Source organism: Macaca mulatta, chromosome 11, assembly GCF_049350105.2.
Source record: "Macaca mulatta isolate MMU2019108-1 chromosome 11, T2T-MMU8v2.0, whole genome shotgun sequence".
NCBI lineage: Eukaryota > Metazoa > Chordata > Mammalia > Primates > Cercopithecidae > Macaca > Macaca mulatta.
This window is the reverse complement of record NC_133416.1, coordinates 125,695,136-125,710,277: the sequence shown is the minus strand read 5'-3', so window position 1 is coordinate 125,710,277 and position 15,142 is coordinate 125,695,136. Positions and strand designations below refer to the sequence as shown.

Below are 15,142 nucleotides of genomic sequence, written 5' to 3'. Positions count from 1 at the left end.
TTTTGAGAGATTTCAACAACTTCTACAATTAAAACGTGCACACATTTCTGTTATAATTCAAACATTTTAAAAACAGGAACCACCCCTCTCCATCATCTAAAGCATAAAGCAGTCTTTCCCAAAGAGGTGCCACAACTGGGTCACAGGTCCGCCAGGTGGGTTACCTGTGGCAGCACCCAGGCTTGTCGGCTGACCCCGGGAGCAGCACAAATACCATCACTGTTTGGTTAAGATTGGTAGGCACTACCTCAAGGGCCAGGAACAATATCCTCCTTAATCATGCACCAAATAAATGAACAATATCCTCAATCGAAAGTTTATTTCAAGGTTGTTTTTCCACCCAAGATCCATTTTATTCACTTGATTTTTAATTAGTTTTATCTGCAACAAGAAGAGAGTGCACAAACATTTAAGGGTCAACACCCCTAGATCGCTCTTTACAAAACTGAGTATTAGCCTGACATCATTCTATATCTTACTCTTCACTGAGAATTAAATGCCTAGAATATCCCTTCCTCTGCCCTAACTTCCTTTCCCCATAAGCAATGGATCAAAAACCTAAAATAAATTTCTATCACTTATCAAGTCAATGGATACAATACAGACTTTATGCTGGTTTTCTCTTTGAAAGTTTATTGTTTTCTTTTTTTAAAAAAAACCCTACACCTTTTATATTTTACATTCACCTCTCAGAATATTTAATGGTACCCGTTAACGATGTTATAAAAAAGACTACCAGCTGCTTGAAATGGCTGCAAATTTATCATGTTCTGGCATTAAAGTGATTTCAACTCTTTGGAAAAATTGGTGTAACAGTAAGCACCGAGATTTCAAATTCCCAGATGAGAAAAAAAAAATTAATCAGGAGGAAATTTATTTAGTAAAAATTCAAGGCTAAAGAAATGTTAGAAGGAAGCCAAAACCAAAAAACTGTAAAAAATACAATCCTCTCTCCAGAATTAGGTTAAAAAATACAGTCAACTCCACTTTAAACTCCATATTTCTTAGAAAAGCCACCCAGTCCTGAACACAGGGTCTCATACACAAATACATGTAGCTTGATTTGCAGATCAGCCTCTGGGATCGATCTTACACTGGCCCCAGTTAGAAGTTCAAAAAGAAAAATTAAGTTAGGTAGTCAGACATCTACAAATACCAGTATCCGCATGAATGAAAACACCCTGGCTTTGGTATGGCTACAGAAATCCATCTGGAAATTATTCCAGAGGACATGGTTCAGGGAAAATGGGGTAGGCAGGGCATGGGGGGAGGGGAACACACAAAACCTCCAAGCAGAGATAAAATGAATATTGGAACACACCGCAGCAAACACTGTACGCAGACTTGAGGCAGATGCCTCTAACACAACACATACACAGGTTCTTGATCAGAATGGTCTGATTCAAAGTAATCACTTGCAGGATATAGTTTAAACTTGGAAATTCATCTGGTGCCCTGGGGTCTAGTGAGAGACAAAGATCTTTTGGAATAATGGCCACCCAGGCTAGAAGCTAACCTCCTCCTCATCTAGAAACCACAAAGTGTGTTTTCCCCTTTAGTTAGGCTTCTGCCCACCAGAGAAGTAACCCCATCTACTAACAGGAAGGCTGCTTCTGTTCCTGGTCACCACTGAGGCCTGTCAGAACGGTTCAACCGCTGATTTTTCACCTCTGGGGTGACAAAAGAAAAGATTAAGTCCTCTGGGATTAGAAATGTAATTTACTATGCTGATTCTCAAATGGACTTCTCATCTGCCCCCATTTTCACTAGGCCCAATTAAGGGTTGTGAGGACACCGAGAAGGCAGTAGTGGAGTCGAGACTACGACTAAGGGCGCCCTCAATACCCTCAAAAGTCAGAGAGGAGAGAAGGCAAAAGTGCCCATACCCTGGTCTTCAAATAAATAGTTGCTTCACAAAAGCACAGAGGTCCCACCAGAGAAGGCCAGAAAGAGGCAACTTGTTGCTGCTTCAACGCAGAACCCCAGTGGTTATCAATACAATCCTCAACAATAAAAACAAACTTTGGTATACCGTTTAGGACAAAACACATGATCATTGAAAAACCCCACCTTCAATGGAAAAATACATGAAATACATCTAATTTCCACCACACGGCACTACATGAAAACCAACAGCTGCATGATATGCGACGTGACATACACATCATATGTGTAACAGTTCAAGACAGGGAAGTCCTGTCTCACAGCCAAGGCTAACAAACAAGAACAGGTGAAGCCTGTGTTTACAATGGGCTGGGTTCACTGTAGTAAACATCATAGCAGTCGGGGGTTGGAGGGCAGAGAAGAAACACAGAACCCCAGGCAACTTTTGATAATAGCGTCATTTATCCTGTTTTCTAAATAAGACTCCAACACCAGAAAAAAAAAAAAAAAAAAAAGAGGAAAAAACAGATAAATTAAAACAAAAATCTATCTGTATAAGTCCTGTATAAGTCTTTACTTGTACAAGTCAGTAAGGTTTGGTCTCTGTAGAGCCAGAACTTCAGAGAAGGTGATTTAATTGTCATCACAGCCCCCCAACTTGCTATGGGGTATGTACATCAAGAGACAACATGAAGAGAATCACTTGAGACCAAATGAATTACTTACAAAGAAAGATTTCCTAGAATGTGTAAGTTCTACTGATTGCCCATAGAGACGCTAACAGTTGCTCTAACCCCCAAATGTTTAAACATCTCAAGATGGCAACACGAGTACAGAAAACCCCAACACTCATCACCCAATGAATCATTTCTCCAATCATGGGAATGAGGGAAGGATGTAAGAAAGGCTGTTTCATCAGGACTCATTAAGGAGGGTGTCAGTCCAGAGGCAGCCACAGGAGAGCTTTCCTTGTCTTCAACCTGGGCCAAATGAAGCTATGAGTGCTCAGGAATTGACAACAAAGTTCTCCGCAGGTTTGGAATGGCCAATGTACAATAATGGCATCAGCCACAAGAGTGAAACTTGAATCGTGCATGAGGGTCTACAGATCACTGATTATTGCACTATCAAACTCACCTCCCACCCATAAGAGATTACCCAGATAATCAGCCTGTGGCACCTACTACTACTGCCAACTTGGGAACAAAGGAGAGGAAGGAATTCCAAATGAAAACTTCTGAAATGACCACTTCTTATTCCAGCTTAAGCTAGAACGAATGTTTGAATAAATCACCTGCATTAAATAACATTTAAAATATGGTACCTTCAGCACATTATAAATATGAAATGTCCCCTCCCCAAACCCCATTTACTTCAGTGCACATAGTCAGTCTCCCAGGCAAGGTTTTCCATCACTCAGCCAGTGGAATGGATGGCGTGCGCCAGATGTCACACAAAGCATTTATTTGTCCGAGAAGGCTGAGAGCCAGGAGACTTCATCTCCTCCTGCTAGGACCTCTGCCCCAAGCTTCTGGGGAAATAGTGAATTGGGCTCGACGGGGAAAGTAGCTACATAATCCACTAATCAGATTCAAAACATGAAAATGCACTGGAGAGTGTATCCCTTCCTGCTCTTCTCCATGATATAGAGACCTAAAGATAATAGAAACAGCTGTCCCTTCAAACTCAGAGGTTTTCAAAAACAAGTATAAGCAAAAAATAAGGAAATAAAAGGAAAGTAAATCAAACCCCCAATACTCCTGAAAGTAAAATAGTCTCCTGGTGACCGATCTCTGGAAGAAGTTGAGGCAGAAAAGACTGACAAAGTTGGAAGTGACCAGCCACAAAAGTGTCTTAAGGAATCCACGACAGTGCTCTCCATTTCCAAGGCTGAGTAGCTATTCCCGGAAGTTAACATTTTTCTATTAAGAAAACAAAACAAAACAAAACAGAACAAAACAAAATAAAACCCACTCCAGAAAAAGGGTCAAGAGAAGAGCACTGCAGAAAGTCAAGCAGCTGAGCGTCGGCGGATCACAAAGAGCCCGCGCTGAAGCTGGCCCAGGTAGATCCTCATCTTGGTGCTGTCACTTGTCTTCCTCACCCAGATCTGCAGGGGAGTGGAAAGGGAACAAGATGAGAAGTTCAATACAGAACAGCAAATCTCCCACACCATCAAAATATCGGCACGAGTGCGACGCAGGCAGAAAGCTGGTAGCCTCTTGCTGGAATAAACTGTCTCAACTTATGAGGACTTCATAAGCACCTCTGACCTCGGGCCATCTAAAGGCATGCCTCTGGGAACAGGCATCGGCTTTGAACTCACTTCTCGGCCATCTCTCTCACACCTGTGATTACAAAAATGGAAAGCACTGCAACCTTGGGTTCCATTTCTGCCTTGATCTTCAAGATGCTTTTAAATTTGGTTTGATTACTGCGTTATCAACACTCAAGAGACATCTTTTCATAAACACAAACTTTCAATCAAATTTGGAAGTATTTTCCTTGCCCCAAGGGACTTCCACATTATATAACCTCTGGTTTCCTGGCAATGAAGGCTAATGGTTGTGCAGAAAAAGGGGGGGAAAATGCCAACAATAGAAAAATGCCCACTAATGAGCTAAGGCCCAATTAGGATCATGAGAAGGTTGAAGCACTTCCGAGAGTCCTTCCCTCCTCACCATATCCCTCTCCCCCAGACAGTATCAGATTACAGTGCATTTTACAGGGCAGATGCATTCTTCCATTGAATTGAGAATGAACTCTTGCAACAGGGGACTGCCAGGGCTGACAAGTGCACTCAATAAGGGGCATCCTAAAGCCATGGGTGAGAAGGGGAGCTGCTGCCAGTCACCTGACCCCCTGAGCCAGGGTTACTGAGCTCTGTGTGCCAGACACTGTGCTGATAAGGCTGAGCTTTTTCACCCGCAAGACACCCTATGAAATAACTACTATCATTGGCCCCATTTTAAAGAAGAGGAAACCAAAGCTCAGCAAGGCTGAGTCACTTATCACGATGCGAATTCTGGTGTCTGACATCAAAGCCCCCGGCTCTTCTCTACCAAAGCAGTCTCTGGCTTCTTCTTGCCTGTTTTTCTGTAACATGCAATTAAATGGAGCCAAAAGCACAGTGTTTTGAAAGGTCTGCATCTCACCCAAATATACAAGTTTAGAGATTTATCTCCTCCTTCCTGGACTCAGTTTTCAGGTTTTAAAAAAGCTTATTCTCAGTTTCATCTCAATTTCTTTAATGTGATTATTGAGCAGTAGAGACTTTAAAGTCAAATGCACTGGCTTAAAAATTTAAAAAGTTAAAGACCTCACATGAAACTAGGCCTCCAAGGGACCTTGCAGAATCATTTTAAACCAAAAACTGATCCCAAGAAAAGCTAAGTCAGGGAGTCATCAACACACTCAGAGCTACCCACCAAACCTGCTTGGAGTCAAGCTATGCTAAAGCCAAGTAGCTCCAGTATCACCCAGAATTTGATCTGAAAAATGAGCTGGAAGACTTCCAAGAAATGAGAACAGTTTCCCCATTGCCAGAGTTGCATATCTTCAGTGCACTGAAGCTTCTTCCTTCCAGGAGACATGTTTCAGTGTCACCATTTGTCAGATCTCACTGACACTCTATTATGTCAAGACGTGACAATATTCAGCAGAGAGAGAGAAAAACAATCTAACTTACATTTCTATTTTTCTGAAAAATCTTGAGGTATCACAGAGAATAATGCACTGGTTCTGAAGTTAGGGTCAGGTACTAGAAGGCCACAGGGGCTGGCAGAACAACCCAGCCAGCCAGGTGCAAATGCTTATCATGAAATCGTGACACCTCTTGGCTGAGGAACAGGTCTCTCTATTAGCTTCCCTGTTCTGGTTCTGACTTGGCTTGAGGGAACTCACACAGATCCTCAGCCCAGAGAAGAATGGCATTCATTTATCTAGAAGGCTCTCCCTAACTTCTAAGTAAACAATCATTTTGCAAACTAGTCACATTTCAGGGCATTTTCAATTCAGGAAGCTGGAAGAATAGAAGAGGCTTAAGTTATTTCATAATCCAGTTTCATTAGATTTACTGTGCACTGGCACAAATAAGTTACAGAGGGTAGACACATAAAAATCAATTTCTTTGCAGACATTTATGGACCGATAAAAGATCGAGCCAATCCAGCTATTAAAGTTTTTAACTTTTTTTAACTAACAATATAAGTTACACATTGTGGACATACTCCTCATGAAGGGCCACTTGGAGAACTCAGAGGGCAGTCACATCATCCTCAGGTGTAACCCTCTGAGTTGATTTTAAAACCAGACCCCATCCTGCAGGAGTGTCTCGAGGAGACCAAAAACCAAGGGCATGAGCCTGGCAACTTGTTTTGAGGCACAATAGGACATCTCAGCTAGGAAAGATGGCAGGCAAGTGGCGTGTGGATCATTTCAGGTCAGCACTCATTTAGTGAGCACTTACTGGGTACCAGACCCTGTACCGGGTGCCTCACTTAATCCTCACGGCAAGAAACAAATCTACTGGTATGTGTGAAAGTTCTAGAGAAACAAAACCAAGATGGAGTATGCTCCACAGGCAAGCTCCATTCTCAGTAGACGGTTACCTTAAAAAGCAGCAGGAGTTGGCTGGGCACGGTGGCTCACACCTGTAATCCCAGCACTTTGGGAGGCTGAGCCGGGTGGATCACGAGGTCAGGGGTTCAAGACCAGCCTGACCAACACAGTGAAACCTCATCTCCACTTCAAAAAAAATACAAGTTAGCCGGGCACGGTGGTGGGTGCCTGTAATCCCAGCTACTCAGGATGTTGAGGCAGGAGAATCACTTGAACCTGGGAGGTGGAGGTTGCAGTGAGCCAAGATAGCACCACTGTACTCCAGCCTGGGCAACAGAATGAGACTCTGTCTCAAAAACAATAAAAATTAAAATAAGGAAGCAGGAATTGAATGTACAGACACCAACTTGCTTTTTGTTCTTTCCTGGAATCTAGCTCTGCGGTTCCCAAATCAGTGGCTGTACAGGGAGTTCACAAACATCCCATGGAATAGACAAATCTGCATACGTTGTAGTCAAGCAAATGTAAGGGGTTTTCAAGGATGATTTTGACAACGTGCAATTTCTGCCTGACTTTAGAATCTAACCCACATAAAAGACATGACTCTACTGTACTTCCTTGGTGGCACTTTCATTTCAGGTTTGTCCTATCAACACTTCGCAGTACACGTTTTGCTTTCCTAAAGGTGAGGAAGTATGGTTCCCACCTCATTGGCTCCTACAGAACTGATCACGCAGCTCAGTTTCTGGTTGTCCTTTGACTCCAGATAGATGGCCTGGCTCTTGTGGTACCTGACGAAAACAAGGCACATATTTTTAAAAAGGGAAGGACAGAGAGAGGAAGTAAAAGCCAAACAAAATGAAAACACCATCACAAAAAAAAAATTATAATTAAAGAAATCTTAATAATTTACATTTGAGGACTAGCCTGGATTTCCAATGAAGGTTAATTTAAAGGCTTCCATCCTTAGATGAGAAGACCACCTAATCTTCTTTGGGATCTACAGCTTACACTCCTTGGTCCCTCTATGGAGGGGAAAAAAGAGGCTGGGGAAAGGGTTGGAAAACTATATATTTTTCCCTTTTTTTGGACTATATGACCCAGTACAAAAAGTAAATTAAAATTTTTTAAATAAAAACTCTGTCCCCGCTTTCCGGCCCCACCCCAGAACACTGAAGAAGGCTGGATAGACAAAACAAATAACAGGCTTCAGCAACTGTTATTTATTTTCTATTTGTCCAAGTCAGTCACCAACAAGGAGGAGGGCTGACTTCAACCGTTTAGTCACTCATTCAGAAATACTCATGAAGATGAAGCACTTACTGTGTACCACTGACTATGCTGGTGGTTGGGGACAGACAGTGAGAAAAGCCACAAGGTCTCCACTATCACAGAGCTTCGAATACACTGGGGATAAAGAACATTAAATAACCTCACCTGGTATGAGCTAATCAGGCGAAGTTCCAAGTGTCTATACCAAAGGGTATTTAATTTGGACACGTGGGAAACCTGCTTTGAATAATGTAGATAAGACAAACACTCCCCTTTCAACTCCTGCATCTACTGTCGACCTACAGCGTAGGGCCACTTCTTATTTCTACACGTTCAGGGACAAGGTCAAGGATGAAAGTGAAGCTGCTGGGGGCCGAAGCCCAGATGGACAACAGCAGCTGCCACAGGATGAAGGAGCCCCTGCTGGAGTACAAGACTTGGAAATATTAGCAGAGCTGCAGCTAGCAACTCCCGCCTGGGCCAGCCCCACGTCGGTTAATAACATAAACTTTGGTTCATTTTGGCTGCAAAGATCTGGCTAACCAGACCCATAAAGTCGTGTAAATTCAGCAAAACGCATCTCCCAGCAAAGTATGATGGCTTAGTCTGTTTTGCTGGTATAACAAAATAACCTACTGCCAAGACATCACAGTACAGGATGCGCTTCACTCCCATAATGAACTTTTTCCAGTCTAGGGTCTCACTCTTTAACCTGCTACTTATGAACTGAAAACTCAGGTTTACAGGTCAATGTACTTTCTGAAAATACTGTTAAAAGAAACAGAATTTTAGGCTGGGCACAGTGGCTCACGCCTTTAATCCCAGCACTTTGGGAGGCTGAGGCGAGCAGATCACCGGAGATCTGGAGTTCAAGACCAGCCTGGCCAACATGGTGAAACCCCATCTCTACTAAAAACATGAAAATTAGCCAGGCATAGTGACAGGCACTTGTAATCCCAGCTACTCAGGAGGCTGTGGCAGGAGAATCACTTGACCCCGGGAGGCAGAGGTTGCAGTGAGCCAAGATCATGCCACTGCACTCCAGCCTGAGCAACAGAGCAAGACTCCATCTTAAAAAAAAAAAAAAAAAAAAAGAATTTTAAATTCAATTAGAACAGCAAGAATGGTTTAAATGCAAGTTTTCAAGTTCCTTTCGGCTCTGTATGAGTTGGTAAACTGGCAGGGGACCTTCATTATGCTAAACATGTACTATCACAAGGTCCGAACTGTACAATGCCTAAGAAAAAGCTAAGTTCATACTAACACTCTAACCCTTCCCCTGATTTCTCTCTCACATCTGAGCTGGCTCTCCTATGTAAATAGTCATGTCTTGAGTAATGGTTAAAATAAAAATACAGAGGGAGAATACTCACAGTTATTCTAAAGGGACTGTAAGTTATTAAAGAGATAAAGACACAAAACAAAATGTAACTACCCTCAAGTCATTCTGATACAACTTTCTAAACACTTTAATAAAGAAAGCTCATGGATGTGGTGTAGAATATTAGGAGTGTGGAAACATGCTCAATATGCTGCTAACAAAAAAACAAAACAATGTCCACTATGTTCCTGTGTTTATGATAAAACATACACGTTACAGCTGGGTGCAGTGGCTCATGCCTGTAATCCCAGCACTTTGGGAGGCCGAGGTGGATGGATCACTTGAGGTCAGGAGTTCAAGACCAGCCTGACCAACATGGTGAAACCCTCATCTCTACTAAAATTACAAAAATTAGCCAGCACGGTGTGAGTGCCTGTAATCCCACGTACTCGGGAGGCTGAAGCACAAAAATTGCATGAACCCAGGAGGCAGGGACTGCAGTGAGCTGAGATCATGCCACTGCACTCCAGCCTGGGTGAAAGAACGAGACTTTGTCTCAAAAAAAAAAAATCTGGCCAGGTATGGTGGTTCACATGGTGGCTCACACTTGTAACCCTAGCACTTTGGGAGGCCGAGGTGGGCAGACTGCCTGAGCTCAGGGATTCGACACCAGCCTGGGCAACAAGGTGAAACCCCATCTCTACTAAAATACAAAAAATTGGCCGGGCATGGTGGCTTAGGCCTGTAATCCCAGCACTTTGGGAGGCCGAGGTGGGCAGATGATAAGGCCAAGAGATTGAGACCATCCTGGCGAACATGGTGAAACCCCGTCTCTACTAAAAATACAAAAATTAGCTGGGCATGGTGGCATGAACCTATAGTCCCAGCTACTTGGGAAGCTGAGGGAGAGAACAGATTGAACCCGAGAGGTGGAGGCTGCAGTGAGATAGCACCACTGCACTCCAGCTTGACTACAGAGCAGGACTCTGTCTCAAAAAAATATAAATGAATGAGTAAAATACAAAAAATTAGCCAGGCATAGTGGCGTGTGCCTGTAGTCCCAGCTACTTGGGAAGCTGAGGTAGGAGAATCGCTTGAACCCGGGAGGTGGAGTCTGCAGTGAGCCAAGATTGCACCACTGCACTCCAGCCTGGGCGACAGAGCGAGACTCTGTCTCCAAAAAAAAAAAAAAAAAAACCATATACATGTTACATGTGTATCTGTGTATCATATCCTCACAGAGGCCTTTTGAAGAAAACAGCTGACTCTGGAAGGCTAGTCCAACAATTCTCATGAGATGCGTTGTATTTTCCTTCAGTTGTACTTTGAACCCAAACCCAACACATTCAACTGACTTAAAAGTGAACACCCGGAGTAAATGATGCAAGCTGGTCTATTACCTCTGAGAAGTGGTCTGGAACTTGGGAATGTGGCCACCTCCCAGATCTGCCTCCTCTGGAATCACTGAACAGTGGTGGCCTGAATGTCCACCATTGGTCCCCATTTGCTCCAAAGTAGAGGTGGCCAACGCATCCCAAAGCAGCCAACTTCCAAACCAACTGATCCCCAGGTTCCCGCTGAACCATAGTCTCTGCGACCTTCAAGGGATCCTCATGCACTACATGATGTCTTGGGGAACCATTTTCCCTAGATATCAAATCTATTAGATTATTTGAATTCTCTGAAAAGTCCTTAGATATTAAAGTGTGCAGGGCTCATACCTGTAATCCCAGCACTTTGGGAAGCTGAGGCAGGAGGATCACTTCAGCTCAGGAGTTTGAGGATAGCCTGGGCAACATAGCAAGACCTCATCTCTACTAAAAATCAAAAAAATATTAGCCAGGCATGGTAATGGAGGACTGTAGTCCCAGCTACTCGGGAGGCCAAAGCAGGAAGATCGCTTGAGCCAGGGGGATCAAGGCTCCAGTGAGCTATAATCACACCACTGCACGCCAGCCTGGGGGACAGTGAGACCCTGTCTCAAAAAACTAAAAAATAAAAGTGCTCATGTGGGGGGGTTTTAAAGATGAAACCAAAAAGTACGTGACAACCTTAACATACAAATTTACTTTTTAATTTCTAATGAAAAATCGAAGGGGGAAGAAATTTAAAAATACGTTTAGATATAAAATGTGCTGTGAAGCAACATCAATAGGGTAGTAAATTTGTGCTTTTTTTTTTTTTTGGCCAATTAACCTGTTTCACAAGCTGCAACTCAGCTGCTGAAAAAAGATATTTAAATAGCCTCAAAGAATAAGCCCCAAATGTCAAACTGACTTTATTACTTTGTTACTAATGGAAATTGTGACCTGGGAATCTCTACAATTAAGTTCTTAAAGCTTTGAACCTCTACTATTAAACCCAACAAAACTAGAAATTACCACTACTGTACTATTTTCGAAAAGCAATTTCTTAAGAAGGTGGGCACAAAAGTGGGGCAAGGAGGTAGGAAAAATAATTTAATTTTCTATCCTACTGAGAAATCCTGGTATTAACACTTTATTTCCCCAATAAGTGAGTCCATGTTACAGAACCTCAAGGAGTCCCAATTCTTCTGGTAAATATTCACTGTGTTAAGTCTTTTGTGTCAACCGAAGGCTGGAGGGGAAAATGCACTTGGGCAAGCGGGTGGCTTCGTTTCTGACTCACAGGCAGCCCCTGATTTAAATGAGGAGAGAAAAACAGAAGTCCACCCATTTTCACAGTATTTTTTGAGAGGTCATTAGTCCAAATCAAAATGTGAGGGAAACTTATATAGCATGACATAGAATGCCTTAAAAGCAGTATAAGACCAAGGCAAAGGGAAAATCCTTATCTTTCAAAATGAAAGGCAGCTTGGCAAGTATTCACACCAAGATGCGATGCCTGAATCCCATTTGTTTTTGCTGAAGTCATTTAAAACTCAGCAAGACATCTTCTGCCAAAAATATGGCTGCACCAAAATACTCCACACCCCTCCACACACTCCACACGTTGCATAAAGCAACGTAGCTGACCTCTCAGCCACAGGCCACATCTGCCAAAGAAAGAAAAACAAAACCTCCAAACTGATACAAAAGCCAAACATGAGCCTGGTGAGATGGGAGAGGCTGGCTCTGCACCAGTGAGCAGCTCAGCCAGTATTCCCAGGAACACTCTTCAATTGTCACTGGGGAAGAGAAAGACCCACCTTCAACAACTGCATTATGATCTCTGACTGCCAAGGCCAAAAATTAAAAGTATACGGAATAGAGAAGAAAACAACATTTTCACAGTATATTTAACAAGAGAATAAGCAATTTCAATTTCACTGAAGAAGTAAAATGCATCCAGTGACATTATTTTCTACATTTCTGCTGCTGATGTAAGAAAGATGGTGAAAATTCCTTCAAAATGCTTAGGAGTTCTAACACATCAAATCTGACCATTTTGTTTACATTAGGAAACACCAGACACTGTGGATCCTTTTTTTAAAAAAACAAGAATTTTATTTTACTGCATTTTCACCCTCAAGACATGTCTCATCAAGTCTGAGGATTAAGCTTAGAAAGAGGAAGATTCAAAGCAACACAATTAACAAAATGAACATGACTGGAAATATCACATGGCTTTAAGACTCATAGATCCGTAAAAATGTTACTGATAAATCTCATCATTTTCAAGGATGGTTCTTATGTGTGGGCTTGATCTTTAAAGGTTATTTGGTTTTCATTATTAGAAACATTTTTCATCTCATTTTGCCCTTCTCGGTGTTAAGCTGTTAGAACCTGCCACCTAGTGGCGATGTGTTCTGAGACATAATGTTACAACACAAACCGACCTTCCTGAAGAAGGCCAAAGAAAACCAAATCAGAGGGGAAGAAGTCATCAAGACCAGCCTTAGTGATAAAGTGAGCCTCCAGCATCTACTGGGTAATTAACTCACTGCAACTTAGTAGGTGGAAATGATTTATTTCAGGCATGACAAGAACCCTAAGCATTTCTGACAAGTACAATGTTATCAAGTAACCAATCTAACACAATGCTGGTTTTTTTTAAGAATTCAAAATAAATAACCATTACCCCAATTTTGGAACTTTTGGTTAGATACTGAAACTCAAAGGGTCATTATATAGCCATTATAAATGATAATTACAGACACCTTATAGTAACCCAGAAAAACATTCTCAATATAACCAAACGGAAAGGCAAAGCCAACCATATGTCCATTATGACTTAAAACGAATAGAGAGTATGCCTGCATATGGACAAAGAATAAAAAGAAATATATCAGAATGAAAAGACCTGAGAAATGATGGCAGTATCCATTTCATACCCAGCAGAAAGTGTTAATACAGAAGAAATGTTTGTTGAATGAACAAAAGTATGAGCTTTTAAGGTTCTTCCATACTGTTTTGCCATTACCTTTCCAATGAAAAATGCTAGGTGGTCTGAAGGTTTCAAAGAGTCTTCAGTGTAAACTAGGAATGCAGCAGGACATGGTGGCTTACGCCTGTAATCCCAGCACTTCGGGAAGCCGAGGCAATCAGATCATGTGAGGTCAGGAGTTCGAGACCAACCCGGCCAACATGGTGAAACCTCGTCTCTACTAAAAATACAAAAATTAGCTGGGCATGGTGGCGGGTGCCTGCAATTCCAGCTACTCAGGAGGTTGAGGCAGGAGAATCGCTTGAACAGGGAAGGCGGAGGTTGCAGTGAGCTGAGATCACACCACTGCACTCCAGTCTGGTGACAGAGCAAGACTCCGTCTCAAAAAACAAAAAACAAACTAGGAATGTTTTAGGATACAGCTCCCCCAAGCAAGTATCCTTGACCACTTCTGCAGCAGGATCATGTAAGAAAAAAGGGTATGTGACATCAAAACACAACTAATAACATCTTAGAAATTCACAGTGTACATTAGCATATCACAGGACCCAAAGGGTGCTACAAGGGAGAAACCCACTTATCTTAATTAACATGATCATCCCCCAAACTGATATGACCACAAAATCCTTTAATCCGAAGAGCACTTACTAACTTTAGCACACAGGGGCAGAGTTAAGAGGGGTCACAGGGGGACATACACCCCAGCCCCAGTTGGCAGGGGCACCATACAAGATAGCAGCCTGCAAATTCTAGTACAGAGACAGCGGAATGGAGAAGGAAGGGGAGCAGAACATGGTTTTGGGAAACACTGCTTTCAAAGATCTACCAGAAGTATTGGTTAAATGACTGCTAATACATTTTTTAATGGGTTTCTACTTTTAGTACTATGTAAGTTTAACAGCAGCCATGCTCTGAAATAACTACAATAGCCCCAGCCCTCTTTCCAAGTGGTTGGTATGAGACTTTTACAAGTAGTCCAGGTTTTCCCATAACATACCATCTTTTGTCATAGTACAGTTTGCCGTCTTCTATCCGAGCTTCAAACCTCTGGGCTGGAGATTCCGCGGGTGTCGCAGGCAAGTGCTCAGGAGACGATGGAGATGCTGGAGGAAACCAACACTTACATGACTAAGAATGTAACCAACACATGCGAGTCTACCAGTTAACATGCTTTAATTGAAACACTATCAGAATGTGGTAATAATCATCATTGAGCCCTTACAGTAATAATGCATGGGAATTCAGCAAAATTCTTGTATATTCCATCTAAACTTGATAATCAAAGCAACCCTGGGAAATAGGCAAGGCACAGATTAACCTCATCAAATGGAAGAGACACCTGGGCTTCAGAAAGATTAAGGTCAAATGTGCAAACATATAAGGTCACTTACAGTAGGACTAAAGCCCTGGTGATCAAAGGGCAAGTATTATGAAAATCTCTTTAAAATGCAATCATTTTCAGCAGGGTGCAGTGGCGCACGCCTATAATCCCAGCACTTTGGGAGGCCGAGGCAGGTGGACCACGAGGTCAACAGATGAGACCATCCTGGCCAACATGGTGAAACTAAAATACAAAAAGTCGGCCAGGCATGGTGGCACGCGCCTGTAGTCCCAGCTACTCGGGAGGCTGAGGCAGGAAAATCACTTGAACCTGGGAGTCGGAAGTTGCAGTAAGCAGAGATCATGCCACTGCACTCCAGCCGGGCGACAGAGTGAGACTCTATAATCCAAAAAAGGAATCATTTCAAGAACTACTAA

General features: G+C 42.5%; 1 protein-coding gene across 10 annotated transcripts in view; it reads right to left on the bottom strand.

The window, feature by feature from the left end:
- Positions 1–302: 302 nt before the first annotated feature.
- Positions 303–15,142, bottom strand: part of SUDS3 (SDS3 homolog, SIN3A corepressor complex component) — a 42,694-nt gene continuing 27,854 nt past the window's right edge. For 4 of the 10 annotated variants that reach the window (XM_077955364.1, XM_001084823.5, XM_077955368.1 and 1 more), the window contains exons 10-12: positions 14,382–14,487; positions 7,151–7,235; positions 303–3,994 (exon numbers count right to left, since the gene is read on the bottom strand). In XM_077955364.1, the coding sequence (XP_077811490.1) occupies positions 3,896–3,994; positions 7,151–7,235; positions 14,382–14,487 (290 nt within the window). In that variant the 3' untranslated portion in view covers positions 303–3,895. Of the gene's footprint in view, positions 3,995–7,150; positions 7,236–14,381; positions 14,513–15,142 lie in introns of all 10 variants that reach the window. The other 6 variants (XM_077955363.1, XM_077955366.1, XM_077955369.1 and 3 more) reach the window with 2 other exon arrangements.